We start from the raw sequence: 15909 nt of genomic DNA on the forward strand, positions 1-15909 counted from the left end.
AAACGGGAGAGTTCCCGGCTGGGAGAGGCCCCACTCAGAGGGAGTCGCTGGCCCAGGAGAGCTCCAAGGGGCTCCTTTTGCAGCGCTGTTTGTAGGGCCCCAAGAGAGGGGCTGCAGTCACAGCAATGGTTCATCCTGGCCACACTTGGCATCAACAGCTTTCTTTGGCAGTGTGAGAACTGGGATGTTGTGCCCCTGAGGGAACAAAACCAGTTCCCAGGGCTGCTCCTACAGAAACCAGGAGCTGGTTGGGCAGCAGCAGTGCCTGGAGCAGACAGTGTTTGTGCTGAGCTGCAGAGGAGCTGAGCCCAGGGGCTGTTGGCCAAGGCTGAGGCCCAAGGAGCATTTCTGAGCTGGCAGGGCGGCCTGAGAAGGGGAGGGGGGAATGCAGCAGCACAGGGCCCATGGAAGCAAGGGGCCATGGTGACACTGTGGGGCCCTGTGAGACCAAGGGACCATTGTGACACTGTGGGGCCCTATAGTGCCAAAGGTCCATGTGACATTGCAAGGCCTCATGGAACAATGGAGAGACCATTAAGAGACTTCACAGCCTCATGGAATCAAGGGGCCTTTGTGACATACAATGGAGTCATGAGATCATGGAGACCATTATGATACTATGAGGCCACATGGCATAAGCAAAGCATTGTAACTCTGAGAGGCCTCATGGAACCAGTGAGACCACTGTGACCCTGGGGGTCTTCACAGAACCAAGAGGACCATTGTGATGCTGTGGGGCCTCAGAAACCAAGAGGCCTTTGTGACACTGCAGGGCTGCATGGAACCAAAGCTCCATTGTGACATTGCAGGGCTCCTGGAACAGAGGAGTCATGTGTCACTGTGGGGCCTGGGGAACCAAAGAGACCATTGTGACACTGCAAGGCCTCATGGAATCATTGGGACCATTGTGACACAGTGGGGCCTTCTGGAACCCAGGGTCTATTGTGACATTGTGCGACCTCATTGAACCAAAGCACCATGGTGACACTGCTGGACCCCATGGAATGAAAACACCCTTAGGACACTGCAGGGCCCCATGGAACCAAGGGGACCATGGTGATACTGCAGGGCGTCTTAAAACCACAGCAACACAGAACATGTCTGGCTGGTTTGGCCTCCCGTGGGCTGCCTGACTGGTCCAAATGACCATGGCATGTTGAAGGTCTCTTCTCATCTGCTGTTGAAACACTGGTGCTCCATACTTTGTTTCATATGGAAAAGATCTCTCCTTCACCTGCAGGCACCCATGGCCAGAATTGGGATTTCATCTCCAGATTTCCTTATATCCAGGGATTATTTCCATAGCAATATTGCCAGGACAAGACTGGCTGACAACGGTTTAATGAGGGTCACCTCTCATCAGTCCCTAAATCTCTGGGGAAGGGTCCATGCTTTTCTTCTTGTGGAAAGAACTGTCCTGCTTCTTCAGGCACCCATGGCTGAGATTGGGCTTCCACCTCCAAAATTCCCTAATTTCAAAGACTGCTCCCAGACAAAACCTGCCATTACTGACAAGTCTGGCTGGCATAGTGAGACTCTCACCTGACTTCCAAACACCGGGGCTCTGCCCTTTCCTTCCTATGGAAAAGACCTCTCCTTCTTTTCCAGGTGCTCATGGCCAGAACTGGGACTTCACCTCCAATATTGCATACTGTGACAGACTGGAGGAGATTGTTGGCTCAAAATATTTCATGTGTCGGGGAAGAATGGGCAGATCCAGCCTTGCCCTGCCCTGGAGCACTGCCCTGCCCTGGAAGCCCAATCCCCCCAGAGCCTCTATCCCAGCCCAGCAGTGGCTGCCAGTCCCTGGCAAAGCACAGGCAATGCTCCACAGTCACCTCTGGAGCCCCAGCCCAGCTCCTGAGTGACCAAATGAGCCCAAGTCCCACCTGGGAGAAGGGCCCAGGAAGACCAAGGGGTATTGAAGGCTGACCACAAGGCAAGCACACATCTTGGCCCTACCTTCTCTTGGAATTTCTGTCTGAACACTGCTGGAATCCAGCAGTTGGTAGCTCTGTGTGTGCTTGTATAAATCTTATTTTTCTTTCTCTCTTTCTGTGTCTACTTCTTCTATTTTTTTCCCCTTGCAAACTCTGACTAGCTTTAAATTGAACAGGCTTAGAGTTTGTGAAGTCGAAAAGGCCAAATTATTGCTTTGAGAAGTGTTTTTTGGTGATGGAATGTTGTATTAAATATTTTGCTAAAATTTCTCTGATTTTCTAAAGTTGCCAGTAAAGGTTGTTTGGTTGTTTTCAGCTTCTCAGAATCTCTTGTTGGTATTTTTCCTGTGCATAAAACACAGAGTACAGAAACAATTGTAATTCCTTTTGAATGTCTCCTTGAGAGAGTTTTTTAGTGGATGGGAGTCAGGGCTTGTCTGTCCTGCTTGGCACAGCCCAGGCAGGACTTTCCCAGCCACATTCCACACTCCATTGCCCAGCTGGAGCCGCCGGTGCCTCTGAGTTCTGCTGGCCCAGCCCCAGGGACGCTCTCCTTGTCTGCCCAATCCCCCACGGTCTCTGGGCAGGGATGGCCTCAGTGGGGGCTGCTGACATCCTCAGCAACTTGGAGGCTGCTGCTGGATTTCACTGCTCCAGAGGCTTGTTCAGCCTTCAGCTCATCAGTGCAGGAATTCAGTGTCCCAGGGCTCATTAACATTCAGAACTCATTAACAAGCCAAGCCTCTGGGGATAATTTGATTTCAGATTTCAAATCATTTGTGGTTAATTACACAGATTTCAGAAGCCTATTAAAATGGAATATATTCTATTTAAAACATGAGTGAGAAAAATGTTTTTTAGGTCCTGTTTAGGTTTTTTTTCCTCTTAATAAACTGATATGTGCAATCTCCAATTGGCACTGAATCCAAGCACCACCTCATGCAGTTTGAATAGATATGAAAATCAAGACCCTTCATGGTGGACAATCAATCAGACTCTGTCCCTACCCCCACCTCACCATTTCCCCCATCCAAGCCCTGGCACTCAGAGCAGCCTTGTGCAAATCTCAGCTCCCTCCAGTCCAGGCTGCACCTGCAGCTTTCAGCTCCTTGGCTCCAACTCCCACCTGCTTTCCTTGGAGAAGGAGCTGCCTGAGACACAGAGGGATGTTCATTGATTGTCAGCCAACAAAGCCAAGGGAAGGCACAGCTCCATCAAATGCCAAAGTCATTCTTCTCCCTGGCTCTGCCCTGGCCCTGATCCCCACAGCCTTTCCTGTTTCCTTCATCCCTCCTTTGCTAGGCACTTTCTGGGACAAGGGAGCTCTGCTCTGGCTATGGAGGGAGGTCCAAGTGCAGCCTCTGGAGTGGGAACCACAACTCATCAGCTTTGTGTCCTTTGAGAGACCAGGAGCTGGTGAGACTCAGAGGCACAGAAAGGTTTCTCTTCATGGCCAATATAAAAAATGTGAACAGGATAAAACTGAATAAATTTAATGAACATTAAAACCCTTTCCTGAGCTCCTTGTGGCCGCAACATCTGACATGTCCACCATCCACAAGGGATTGCCATACGGGAAGAATTTTAGACAAAGATATAGGAAGAGGTGATATAAAAGATAAAAACACAACTAAGATGCTGACTAAGAAGGTATTTAAAGTTTTGAAAAATTGGGCAACTCCCTGATGCTCAAAGCATGAAGCCAGTCAAGGGAGACACATTGGAATAACCAGAGAACAGCTGCAGGAGGAAATCTGGGAGCAAGGGGAAGAACATAGATCCAGCTGCTCTAAATGAAGAGATGTCTTTAGACATGGCCATTTTACCAGGAGAGCTGGAAACACCTAAAGGAAGAGGGCCGTGAAATACTAGACTGAATGTTGCTGGGAAAGGTAGAGGGGAAGATCAGTATTTTTTCTCCTGCCATCAGGAGAAGAATCCATGAGATCCAGGAAACTCCTATTCCTGGTGGGAAAACTTTGCCAGTTCTTAGAAGTACTCAAGTAATCCAGATAAGAAATATTTTCTGGTATATTATGAAACTAACAGGTATTAAAACCTGTGCCCCATTCCAGGCAGACATCAGCTGTGTGCCCAAGAACAGGCAGTGCCACTTGTGCCCTGAGGTGCCCAGCTGGGATTGGATCTCTCTGAGAGCACCTGAGGGAGAGCAGAGCACCTTGCAAGCTGGAGCACGGAGCCAAGGGACCACTGTGATTCTGTTGGGGCTCATGAAACCAAGAAGCCATTGTGACATTGCGAGACTTCATGGAATCAAGGAGACCATTGTGATGGTGTGGGGACCCATGATATCAGCGGAACATGGAACAGGTCTGCCTGCTTTGGCCTTCTGGGGCCTGTCTGACAGGTCCCGCTGAATTTGACATGTCAAGGGCCACTTCCCATCTGACTGTGAAGCACTGGGGCTCCGTGCTTTCCTTCCTATGGAAAAGAACTCTCAATCTTCTCTAGGCTCCCATGGCTGAAATTAGGATTCCACCTCTAAAATTCCCTATATCCAAGGCTTTCTCCCAGACAAAATCTGCCAATACAGTCAAGTCTGGCTAGCCTTGGCCTCTGGTGACTGCCTCTCATCTGCCCCTGGGGCTCGGCTGTTTTCTTCCTATGGAGACCACTGAGACACTGTGGGGCGTTGTGGAGCCAAAGGGCATTGTTACACTGTAGGAACTTGTGGAACCAAGGGGATCATTGTGACACTGTGGGGTCTTGAGGAACCATGGGATCATTGTGACACTCTGGGGTCTTGAGGAATCATGGAGACTATTGTGACACTTTGGGGTCTTGTGAAATTCAGGGGCCATTGTGACACTGCAGAGTACCATGGATCCTAGGGACCATTGTGACACTGTGGAGCCTCACGAAACCAAGGACATCACTGTGGTTCTGTTGAGCTGCATGGTCCCAAGTGTGGGAACCCATAGGATTAGAGGATTTTAGGAAAGCTGAGAAAAAGAATGGCCTCAGAGACAGTAAGGATAGTGAAATGCTAAAGCAGCAAAAAAGATATATCGGCAGTAGCGAAGACATGAGAAATAGAACAATAAAGCTTTGTAGTTTGGCTTTCTAAGTTGCAAAAAGTATATTTTAGTAAATATTTAGATGGTTAAATATGAATGGGGCTCTACACTTTGTCTTTTATAAACAAACCATTGTATGAGAGAAAAAGCTGCTATTATTTTAACCAAAGCTATGTGTGCTTCATGTGGTTGGATAGAACTACTGTCAATATGCTTATGCTTTCTGTGATTGGCTGAAACTGGGTCTGAAACTATCTTATAATATGTTGCAACATTAAATTTCCTCGGCCTGCTGTCTGGATAGCGAGTTGCTCGCATCTATCCATTGCCATAGCCATGTAATGAGACTGATGCTTCTTAAATAAACAGCTCACGACACTATTCAGGTGTGGTCCCGTTCCATTCATGTCTGTATATAAACTGCCGGCGTCACCAAGGGGCCAGTGTGAAGCAGCAGGGCTTTGTGGAACCAAGAGGCCATTGTTGCATTTCAGGGCCTCATGGAGCCAAAGGGCCGCTGTGATCCTGTGGGGCACCATGGATCCATGGAGACCATTGTGGCACTGCAAGGCCCCATGGAATCATTGTGACACTCTGGGGCCCCAGGGAACCAAAGAGCCATTGTGACCCTGCAGGGCCTTATAGAAGGAAGGGGTCATTGTGACATTGTGGGAAGCTGTGGAACCATTGTTGCATTACTGGGCCCCAACAGAACCAAGGGGCCATGGTGACACAGCAGGGCTTCATGGAACACAAAGACCATTATGACACTGTGGGGCCCTTTTGGGACCATGGAGACCATTAAGATCTTTAAGGTCTTTTGTAACCAAGGGGCCATTATGATGCCACAGGACATCATGGAAGCAAGAGAACCACTGTGATGTTGCAAGACTTCATGCAAGCATAGAGCCATTGTGACACAGCAGGGCCCTATGGAACCAAGAGAACACAAAACAGGTCTGGCTGCCTTGGCCTCCCAGGAGTCACCTGACAGGTCTGGCTGACCTTGGAATGTGGAAGGCCGCTCCCATCTGCCCCTGAAACACTGGGGCTCTGGGCTTTCCTTTGTATGGAAAAGAACTGTCCATCTTTTCCAGATATCCATGGGCAAAATTAGGATTCCACCTCTAAATTTCTGTGTATCCAAGGACTGCTGCCAGAGAAAAGCTGCCAGGACAGACAGGTCTGGATGGTCTTTAACTGCTGAGTGCCAGTACTGACCTGTTTTCCAAACACTGGAAAAGGCTCTATGCTTTTCTTTTTGTGGAAAAAATCCTCCTTCTCCAAGCACAAATGTCTGAAATTAGGATTCCACATTCATAATTTTGAAGATCCAAGGGTTGCTACCAGACAAACCTACCAGGACAGACAGGTCAGGCTTGCCTTGGCCTCTGGTGGCTGCCGATCATCAGCTCCTAAAACATGGGGGTTCTGTGGTTTCCTTCTTATGAAGACCAATGTGACACTTTGTAGTCTTGTGAAATGAAGGGGCCATTGTGACACTGCAGAGCACCATGGATCCAAGGGACCATTGTGACACTCTGGAGCCTCGTGGAACCAAGGACATCACTGTGGCTCTGTTGGGCCCCATGGTCCCAAGGGCCCGATGCAAAGCAGCAGTGTGGGAGTTAGCTTGGCTGTAACTCAGAGTCAGCCAGATCTTACCCCGAAAGAACCTGGCATGAGGTTCAAGCCCTGGGAATCATTTGTTTAACTTAGGATGAGCTTGGGAGTTCTCCCATAAGCCTTTAGTGTTGTTATGTTAAGTTGTCCAAGTTCTGCTTCCCTACTGGTTACTTATTTTCCCTATATGGGTATTGTTCTAGTTCTCTAGCCCCAAGGCTATGTGTTATTGCTTCCCCTTTATCTCAGGTCTTTCGATAGTGCCCTTCGTACTGTGCTCAACTTCTCCATGTTTATTGTTTTTCACCCCATTATTGAAGTTCTTTGTTGCAGCCACCCTCACTGTGACATCTGGCCCCTGAGCAGGGACCCTGACATTCAGTTGTGACAGCTGAGGTTAGCTGAGAGATAAGCCAGTGCTCCCTGGGATTGTGGATTGTGCCTGGCCCGGTGGATTTCCCATCACTTCGAGGGACCTGAGCCAGCATTGGTGGGGATGATGACGGTTTCCTCCTGTGGAGGATTGCAGGTGGGTTTGGGAAAATGCAGGATATTTATCGCCTATTTTGCCACCGTGTTTTTAAAATATGGATCCACATCCCATAATTGATTTGGGGTGTTCCGGTGGCTGTTCCCCCAAGGCGAGAAGGAGAAAAGTGGGTGGTCAGTTGTCCAAAGTAGAAAGGAGCTTATATGGACACTTTAAGCTAATTCTCACTGATCATGACAAAATATTTTCAAAGAAGAAATTAAAATCAATTGTGAGGTGGATCATTAAAAATTTTCCAGACACTTATGCTGACGAAATCCATACCACCGAATTTTGTGATTCTGTGGGATTGAAATTGTACAACCTTTCAATCAAAAGGGACCCCGTTGCACTCCACATGCTCCCCTTCTTCTACACCATCCTTGAGACCCTTCACCAGCAAGCTGTGTGTTGAAAACTCGATCCATCAGTCACTCCTAACCCGGGACCTCCCCTGAAACCTGCCTTTCTTGGACTTTCCATGATGGTGCAAGATGGCAATGGCCACGCTGTCTTGGAGCATTGTGCCCTGGAGACCCAAGATGGAAGAAGCCCGAATGTGGCTCGGGAGCCTGACCATCCTCCCTCCATCTTGGCTCCTTCACTTCCTGCTACCACAACCTTCTCTTCCACTCTGTACGAACCTCCAGACTCCACCCCCGTGACTGCAGGTCACGCCTCCACTGTCATTCATTCCACCCCCACCCTGGGCCACAGCTCCAGAAAATGACAAAATGGCAGCGCCCTTTACTCACCTTCCGGCAAGAATATAAACGCCATGGTCAAGGATACTAAGCCTGGCTGTCACACTATTTCTAATCCAAGTGTTTCTGCTCCCAGTTATTCTTCCTCCCCAGAAGACAGTTTGGATTCCCCAGAGCCACCTCTCCCCTTAACCCTAGAAGATTCCTGGGAAAGGATCTGGAAGGAAGCAGTTAAGGAAGGAGACTGGCAAATAGTCTTGAAACTCCTCATTGCCCCAGGACATGATGAAAGAAGGGAGCAGAATCCCAGGTATCAACCATTGGTTTACAGGGAAATCAAGGAGCTGTGTAGGGCAGCTAAAGACTAGAGGCAGGACTCACCTTGTTTTAATGGCCTAATGAGGGCCATGTTCACAGCACATGATTTAAAATATATTATGACCATGTTTTTATCACCTACAGAACACACCCTGTGGGAAAGGGGGGATGGAAGTGTTTACTAAATCAATTAATAGCAGACAGAAATCAACATCAAACTAGGCAGAATTTGGCTTTTTGCAACGGCCCAGTGCAGGTTGGGATGATGATCCACCCTCACAGCTGGCCCAGGGCAGGCCTGGAGTGGCCTTGATGGCACCTTGGTGACACCTTGGGCTTGGCCCAGACTTGAGGATGGTCTATGTTTTCAACAGAGAAACTCAAGAGTTTTAGATTGCTTCAAAGAATTAAAAAGACAAAGCCCCTCTTTGGCTGTGTGCAGTCAGATCTCCAAGCAAAGCAGATCCCAAGTGAGTAAGGAGAGACAGGATGGGGATGGGGAATGTGGAGCACGGTTGTTGACACTGGGTCAGAGCCCAGGGCACAGCTTCTCTGAACAGGCCAGACCTCCTTAGGAGAGTCCCTGGATCAATATCAGTCACAGAATGCTTCAATCACCGCTTGTTTAATAAGAAAAGTAATAAAAGACATCCTTTAAAATAGGAATACATATTTCCTAGAAGATCTTTGAAATATTTCTGCAGCAGGAAAACCTCCTGATGAACAGCACTAGAGCAGAAGGAAATCAAGGCAGAGCCATGGATTGTCAGGACTTGCTTGATGCTAATAAGCCCCATGGTGCATTTGGAGCTGAGCCCTGGAACCTCAGGGCCTGAGAGGAGATTGTGCAAACCTGTCCAGGAGTCAAAGTCAGAAGAAAACCCCAAAGTGTGTCAAGGCATGAATGGGTCCCACTAAGGTCTATCCCCAACACAGGCTCCTCATGGACTCCTTGGAGGAGAAAATTGGAGGCCATGATTGCACAAAAACTTCTCAAAGACTCAATGTGAAAGGGAAAATTCAAAGTATTTTAAAAACCTTGAGTATCTCAAAGTATTAATGAGCCCCACTGAGTGCCAGTACAAAGCTCTCAGGGGTCTCGTTAAAGCAGATAATTGGGACCATGATTGCACAAACCTCTCCCAGAGTCTGTATCAAAAGGGAAACCAAGTACCTGAAAATAACTGAAGTACCCTGAAGAATTAATGAGCCCCACTGAGTGTTGTTACTGACAAAGCCTCTCCAGGGACTAATTACAGCAGAAAATTGGAGGCCATGGTTGCAAAAACCTCTCAGAATCGCCAAGGCAAAAGCCAAACCCAAAGTCCTTTGAAAAACCTGCATTCCCTGGGAGTAGTGAGGAGCTCCCAGGGCCATTGCTGAGCAAGGCTCCCCAGGGACTCCTTCCAGCAGATCCCTGAGGCCACTGGGATGTGGGCTAGGGGGGATGCTGAGGGCAGGACAAGGGGCTGACAGTGCCCAGCCTGGCTGGGGCTGTGCCAGGAGGCCCCAGGGCCTCAGGACAAGGTGTCTCCTCCCAGCCCTCCCAGCCCTTGGTGGCACAGACCCTGCTGCTGTGCCCCAGGCCACCAAGACTTGGCTTCTCTTTGTCCCCACCTGCCTGGGGCCTGGGGACACTTTCTCAGTCATGTCCCTCAGTGGGACCCATTAAAAGTCCAAGAAACTTTGGAGTTGGATTCTGACTTGGAGTTCTGGAGAGGTTTCTTCAGCTGCCTCTCAGGGACTGATGTTCAGGGCCTGAGCACAAAGCCCCAGAGGGTCATTAAAGTCCTGGTGCTGTGTCTGTGCTGCTGAGCTGGGCTGGGCTTCTGGCACAGAGGCAGCTCCTGGTAAGCAAGAAGAGCTTCAAAAGCACATTTCTCTTGATGAGCAGCTCTTCTGCCAGCCCAGCAGGGCTGGGGCACTGCCTGCAGCCAGCCTGGGCACAGCACAGAGGCACAGAGGGGTTAAACTCAGCCTGGGCTGGGAGCAGAGAGCAGAGCTCACTCAGGGCTCACTAGAGCAGAAATCATCCCAGGTTTGAGAGTCACTCCCTGGCTGTGGGAAGAGAAGCTGCAGTTCCTGCAGGGATCTCCTGGAGCTGGCACATCCCACAGATTTTAGGAGCTTTCAGGAGCACTCTCAGAGCTGCTCCAGGGCAGGGATGTGGCCCCAGGGCAGGGCTGGCTTTCCCTGCTGCCCCAGCCGAGGCACAGCCCGGGGCAGCTCCTGTTCCCAGGCTCTGCTGCAGGGCTGAGCAGCCGCGGGTGCAGCCAGGGGTGCCCAGGGCTGTCCTGCAGAGCAGGCTCCTGCAGCCCAGGGCGCTGTGCTGGGGCAGGGACTCTGCTGCCTGCCAGGGACAGCTCTCAGCCAGCCCGAGGAGCTGCTCCCAGCGCTGGGGAGAAGCTGTGGGGGGAAGGAGCCACCCTGAGCAGGACAGGTGCTGCTGCTGAGAGGGGCTGGGTGGGGCAGGGCTGCTCCCAGCTCCAGAGCAGCCTGGGCACAGCTCCGGAGGACACTTCGCAAAGAAGGTAAGCCTGGCATTGCTGAAATGATCAGGAGCTTTCCTGAGAGTGTTTTCAGCTTTCTGCTTGGAGAAGGATGGGAAAGTTGGGATGATGACAAAAAGATTTTTGCATTTTATACTTTTTAATATATTTATAGCTCTGTAAATTACTATTATATAGCTATAAAGGTATAATGCTTAGTTTATGAAACTCTTTACTAACTGTATTAAACTACTATTATATACTTCTCTTATTATATAATTCTTAATTAACTCCAGTATGTTTCCTAAGCTTTCTCTTAAATTTTAGAACAATAAGATCACTGTCTAAATACATTGCTGAAATACTGTGTAGTCTTATTATAAGGAGGAGGGCTTACAGGAAGAACATTTTACTTGTTTACCAGAATGTGAGCAGTCACAACAAAAAGTGAAGGTAAAGAAGCCCTTGGACCTACTCCAATGGGTTGACCCAGGGGTATGCAACCGGGGCAACTCAATCTGCTATTGGATGTTCCTATTAAATATCCTAATTAATCCACCGTAATAAATTGTTGAAATCAGGGTCCGGGTGTGCCCCATCCCCACTGGAACAACTGGAAGCATCTAAAAAATGTCTGGTTATTACTTTACTGTTCAAACACTCTTGCAAAGGGTTTTTTCTCTTTTGATTATAGGCAACAGGGAGATGAGAGAAGTAGAACAGGAATTGTAATCCCAGAATCACAGAACATTCTGAGTTGAAAGGGACACACAGGATCATCAAAGGAATGTCTGAACATTTACAGAGACTCCAGAACTGTACCTTTGGGTGGTCAGTCTCTCTGCTGGGAGCCTCCCAAAGGGCCCTCAGCCACTCCTCAGCCCTGGACAGCAGCAGCATCACCTCTGCAGGGCCCAGCAGGGCTCTCCTGAGCTGCCCTTGCCCACCTGCACACAGAGCCTGCCCCAGCCAGGGCCCTGCACACAGGCAGGTTTCTGTAGGGCCGGGGCCAGGGCACACAGGCTGGGATGGGCTCTGTGCGCGCTGGCAGGGACAAGGCTCCCCTCAGGAGGGAATGTCCAGGCCCAGGAAGATGCTCAGACAAGGAGAGGGGGCTGAAGAGAGCAGTGCTGGGGCAGGAGGGCACTGTTGGTGTGTGGGAGGTGCCAGGCACAGCTGGGCACGGGAACACTGTCCTGAGTGCCCGGCTGTCTCTGCCCTGCCCTCTCAGCCACAGCACCACAGCATCTCCTCTTGTTTCTGCCCTGCCCTGATATTGTCACTGTTATCTGCTGCTCTCAGGGAGGCTCTGGCATTTGCAGCAGCTGAGTCAGGCACTGCCCTTGGCATTCCTGCCAGGCAGGGGTGTCCATGGCAATGGGGTGTCCAAGCTTCCCTGGCACCTGTGGGGCTGTGGGCAAAGCAGTCCATGGGAAAGGGAAATGAGCTGAGCCCCCTCCCTAAGATCCCATCATGGGCATAGCTGGGTATCTCCTTGCTGTGCCCTTCCAGGATCTGAGCTGCTCTCCTGGGTGTCCCCACGCACAGGTCTGGCTGCTCCTGGCACACTCAGCCAGCACAGCTGGAGCTCAGGCAGGGACCTGGGGGAAGGATTTCTCAGAGCAGGAACAAGGCTGGGTGAGTCCCAGTGGGACAATCTGCAGGGAATGGCCCAGGTTTGGCTCATAGCAGCCTCTCCTGACTTGTCACTGTCCTTTCTCCATGAACAGGTTCCCATGGCCAGCCACAGCAAATGTCCAACAGCAGGTCCATCAGCCACTTCCTCCTGCTGGCATTGGCAGACACGCGGCAGCTGCAGCTCCTGCACTTCTGCCTCTTGCTGGGCATCTCCCTGGCTGCCCTCCTGGGCAACGGCCTCATCATCAGCGCCGTAGCCTGCTGCCACCACCTGCACACGCCCATGTTCTTCTTCCTGCTCAACCTGGCCCTCAGCGACCTGGGCTCCATCTGCACCACTGTCCCCAAAGCCATGCACAATTCCCTCTGGGACACCACCACCATCTCCTACACAGGATGTGCTGCACAGCTCTTTTTCTTTCTGTTCTTCATCTCAGCAGAGCTTTCCCTCCTGACCATCATGTGCTACGACCGCTACGTGTCCATCTGCAAACCCCTGCACTACGGGACTCTCCTGGGCAGCAGAGCTTGTGCCCACATGGCAGCAGCTGCCTGGGCCAGTGCCTTTCTCAATGCTCTCATGCACACAACCAATACATTTTCCCTGCCCCTGTGCCATGGCAATGCCCTGGGCCAGTTCTTCTGTGAAATCCCCCAAATCCTCAAGCTCTGCTGCTCCAAATCCTACCTCAGGGAACTGGGGCTCAGTGCAGTTAGTGCCTCTTTGGTATTTGGCTGTTTTGTGTTCATTGTTTTCTCCTATGTGCAGATCTTCAGGGCTGTGCTGAGGATTCCCTCTGAGCAGGGACGGCACAAAGCCTTTTCCACCTGCCTCCCTCACCTGACTGTGGTCTCCCTGTTTGTCAGCACTGTTATCTTTGCTCACCTTAAGCCCCGCTCCATCTCCTTCCCATCCCTGGATCTGTCACTGTCAGTTCTGTACTCGGTGGTGCCTCCAGCCCTGAACCCCCTCATCTACAGCCTGAGGAACCAGGAGCTCAAGGATTCCCTCAGGAAAATAATGACTCTATTTTTTCAGAAAAAATAAACTGTTTTTTCTGCTCAGAAACTTCAGAATGTAACTCTTGACCATCTTAGCCTTTTGTCCCTCTTTGTCCATTTTTTTCATTGCGACCTTTTCTTATTCTTTTTTCCAGTGTTATGTTTTTTATAAGATACTGTAGTACTACTCAGAGCATTTCTACATGAACATCTACCTTTCTTTTGTAATGCAAAGACCTTCAGGAGGTTCATTCCCTGTGCATTTGAATAAAAACCAATGGCTGCCCTGGCTTGTGTGTCCAAGGCATTTCCTCAGCCCTTCTCTGGCTCTGCAGGGGCAGTGCCTGTGAGCAGAGGTGGAGGGAAGGGGCTCCCAGCACAGCAGCACGGCCAGGGACAATGGCCCTGCCTCTTTCCACATCTGCTCCTCCCAGCTCCACACTCCCCTTCCCAGCCCTGCTGTGGGTGCGAGGCCGGAGTGCTCTGGCAGCTTGGTCACTGTCCTGCTGCGTGTCCGTGCTCTGCCCTCAGGCAGGGACAGGCCATGGGCACTGCTGGGACACAGCTGGGCTCCAGCACAGCAGCTCCACCAGCAAAGGGCATCTCCTGAGCGCAGGGCAGGAAGGCTTTGCTCCCCTCCAGAGGCACTTTCAGGAATAGGCCCAAGGAACAGTTTCTGAAGAGGCTCCTTGTGTTCCTTGTTCTCCCAGGGCTCAGTGGGATGAGATCAGGGTCCCACTGTGGCCTTCGGGGTACTCAGTCTGGCTCAGGTTTTGCTTGTTGGTGGCCAGTGCCCATCAGATGCTGAACCTTCCTGGGGCCCTGCAGCTTGTGCCAGGGCTGACGGCAGGGGAATGCTTGTCTGGAGATGTAGGGGTGCTTCAGTTTTAAGTTGGTTTATTCCTGTACCCCCCATTCCTGTTTATGGTTCTGCCCCGGGCTCTCTCTCTCTCTCCCTCTTCTTGATTGTCCCGTCAGTTACACTTTTATCTCTCCTAATCCCTCCCTGGCTGCTTGTCCGTTATTCAGTGTCCATGCCCTCCCATCCAGAACCTTCTGTCTTGGACACTGAGTGATTGGGCCAGAGGTTGGGGTTCAACCCTCAGTTTATTCCCACTGGAGATCCGAGATGTTTGTTACGCGTTATTCCCTCCTCTCAAAAATTCAGATTGGTTATTGTATCCTGTTTATAAGGCCCTGCCGGGCAAGCATTTTTGTCCGCGCACGACGCACCTTCAATAAAACACCTCCCTTTTCCCTGTCAGCGCGGTCCTGTCTTTCTCCTGCGAGACGCAGCCCGACTCCTCTCCAAACAGCTCCGGGGATTCTCGCTCTCCTGAAGGCATCCCGCCTTAAGCACTCTCCCCAGGAAGTCTCTCCGCGGGAGAGTGCCCTTCCCCCTTCGGTACTTCCGGCGGCACTGGCCGCAGCAGCTGGGAATCCAGAGGCCAGTCGCTGCCGCTGCAGGGTGGCGCCCAACGTGAGGCAGTCTGAGACAATCACCGGACCCCACGGCAGAGAAATCCCGGAGCCAGCGGGCTCGACTCGTTGAACTACCGGAAAGTTTCTCATGGGACGTTAACCTACCCTGTGGGATAGCAGACCCATTTTCATGGGTATCGCTCCCCCGGGGACCGGGATCGGTAGCTCCGTGCACTCCGGAGTCGATCCTTTTGCAGGAGCCGCCCTTCCTGGAACGTGAGTTCTTTTCTCCTCCTTTCTTTCTCCCCCCCCCACTTCCTTAACTTACGCCGGTTTCGTCCGGCCCGCCGGTTTCGTCCGGCTTCCCGGTTTCGTCCGGGTTTCTCGTAACTTGCGCCGGTTTCGTCCGGCCCGCCGGTTTCGTCCGGCTTCCTGGTTTCGCCCGGGTTTCTCGCTTTCCCTAACTGGCAGCGATTTTGCCGGCATAGTCCGGCAGTCCCTAGCTAGCCAGCGATTTTGCCGGCATAGTCCGGCGGTGGGGGTTGCTCCAAAAGTCCTTTCTCTCACATTTTTCCAGGGTTGGTGGTTTGAGCTTTTTACCATCTCATTATGGGTGCTCATTTTACCAAAGCTCAAAAAAGACACTTTAACTTTGTTTCTGTTATCCTTTCTCAGGGGGGTTTTGAAAAATTCGAAAAAAAAAGAAGTTCAAAAACTAGTCATTTGGCTTTCTGCTCAGTTCCCAGAAGTTTCCCCTGAACAAATTCACGATTGGCGATTTTGGGGACAAGTTTGCACTAAATTAGGAGAATTGACTAGAGCAGGGAATTCTTCCCTTTCGCAAATTACTTTCTGGGCTTTCCAAATTAGAAAAGTTCTAAAGTCCCAGAAGAAACTGAGCAAACAGCCGTCTGACTTGCGTTTTGTTCCCAGTTCACCTTGTTCCCTTTGTTCTGTTCCTTCCCCCGCTGCCCCCAAGCGCGGAAACCCGAAAGCGGCAGCCCGCGACAGCACCGCGCGGAGCCCAGGTCATCGCTCCGGCCCCTTTCAGGAATCCCAGTCCCCCGTCCCGAAAAGTTCTGGCCAAACTTCCCGGGACTCTCCCCGTCCTCCTTCTCACCCAGTTAAGAACACTCGCAGCTGTAAAAGTTCAGTTCGTTTTAATACTCCCCCCCACTTCTCCTCCTCCTTCCCCGCCATCTACCC

The 15909-nt window shown here is 51.0% G+C and overlaps 1 protein-coding gene across 1 annotated transcript; it reads left to right on the top strand.

Annotated features, from left to right (window-relative positions):
- The first annotated feature begins 12394 nt into the window (after nucleotides 1–12394).
- On the top strand, nucleotides 12395–13371 carry LOC135284602 (olfactory receptor 14J1-like). Its single transcript, XM_064396212.1, has one exon. It carries the CDS (start codon nucleotides 12395–12397, stop codon nucleotides 13325–13327), a length of 933 nt encoding a protein of 310 aa, XP_064252282.1. The 3' UTR covers nucleotides 13328–13371.
- The last annotated feature ends 2538 nt before the right edge of the window (nucleotides 13372–15909 follow it).

Source organism: Passer domesticus, chromosome 21 (genome assembly GCF_036417665.1).
Source record: "Passer domesticus isolate bPasDom1 chromosome 21, bPasDom1.hap1, whole genome shotgun sequence".
Taxonomy (NCBI): domain Eukaryota; kingdom Metazoa; phylum Chordata; class Aves; order Passeriformes; family Passeridae; genus Passer; species Passer domesticus.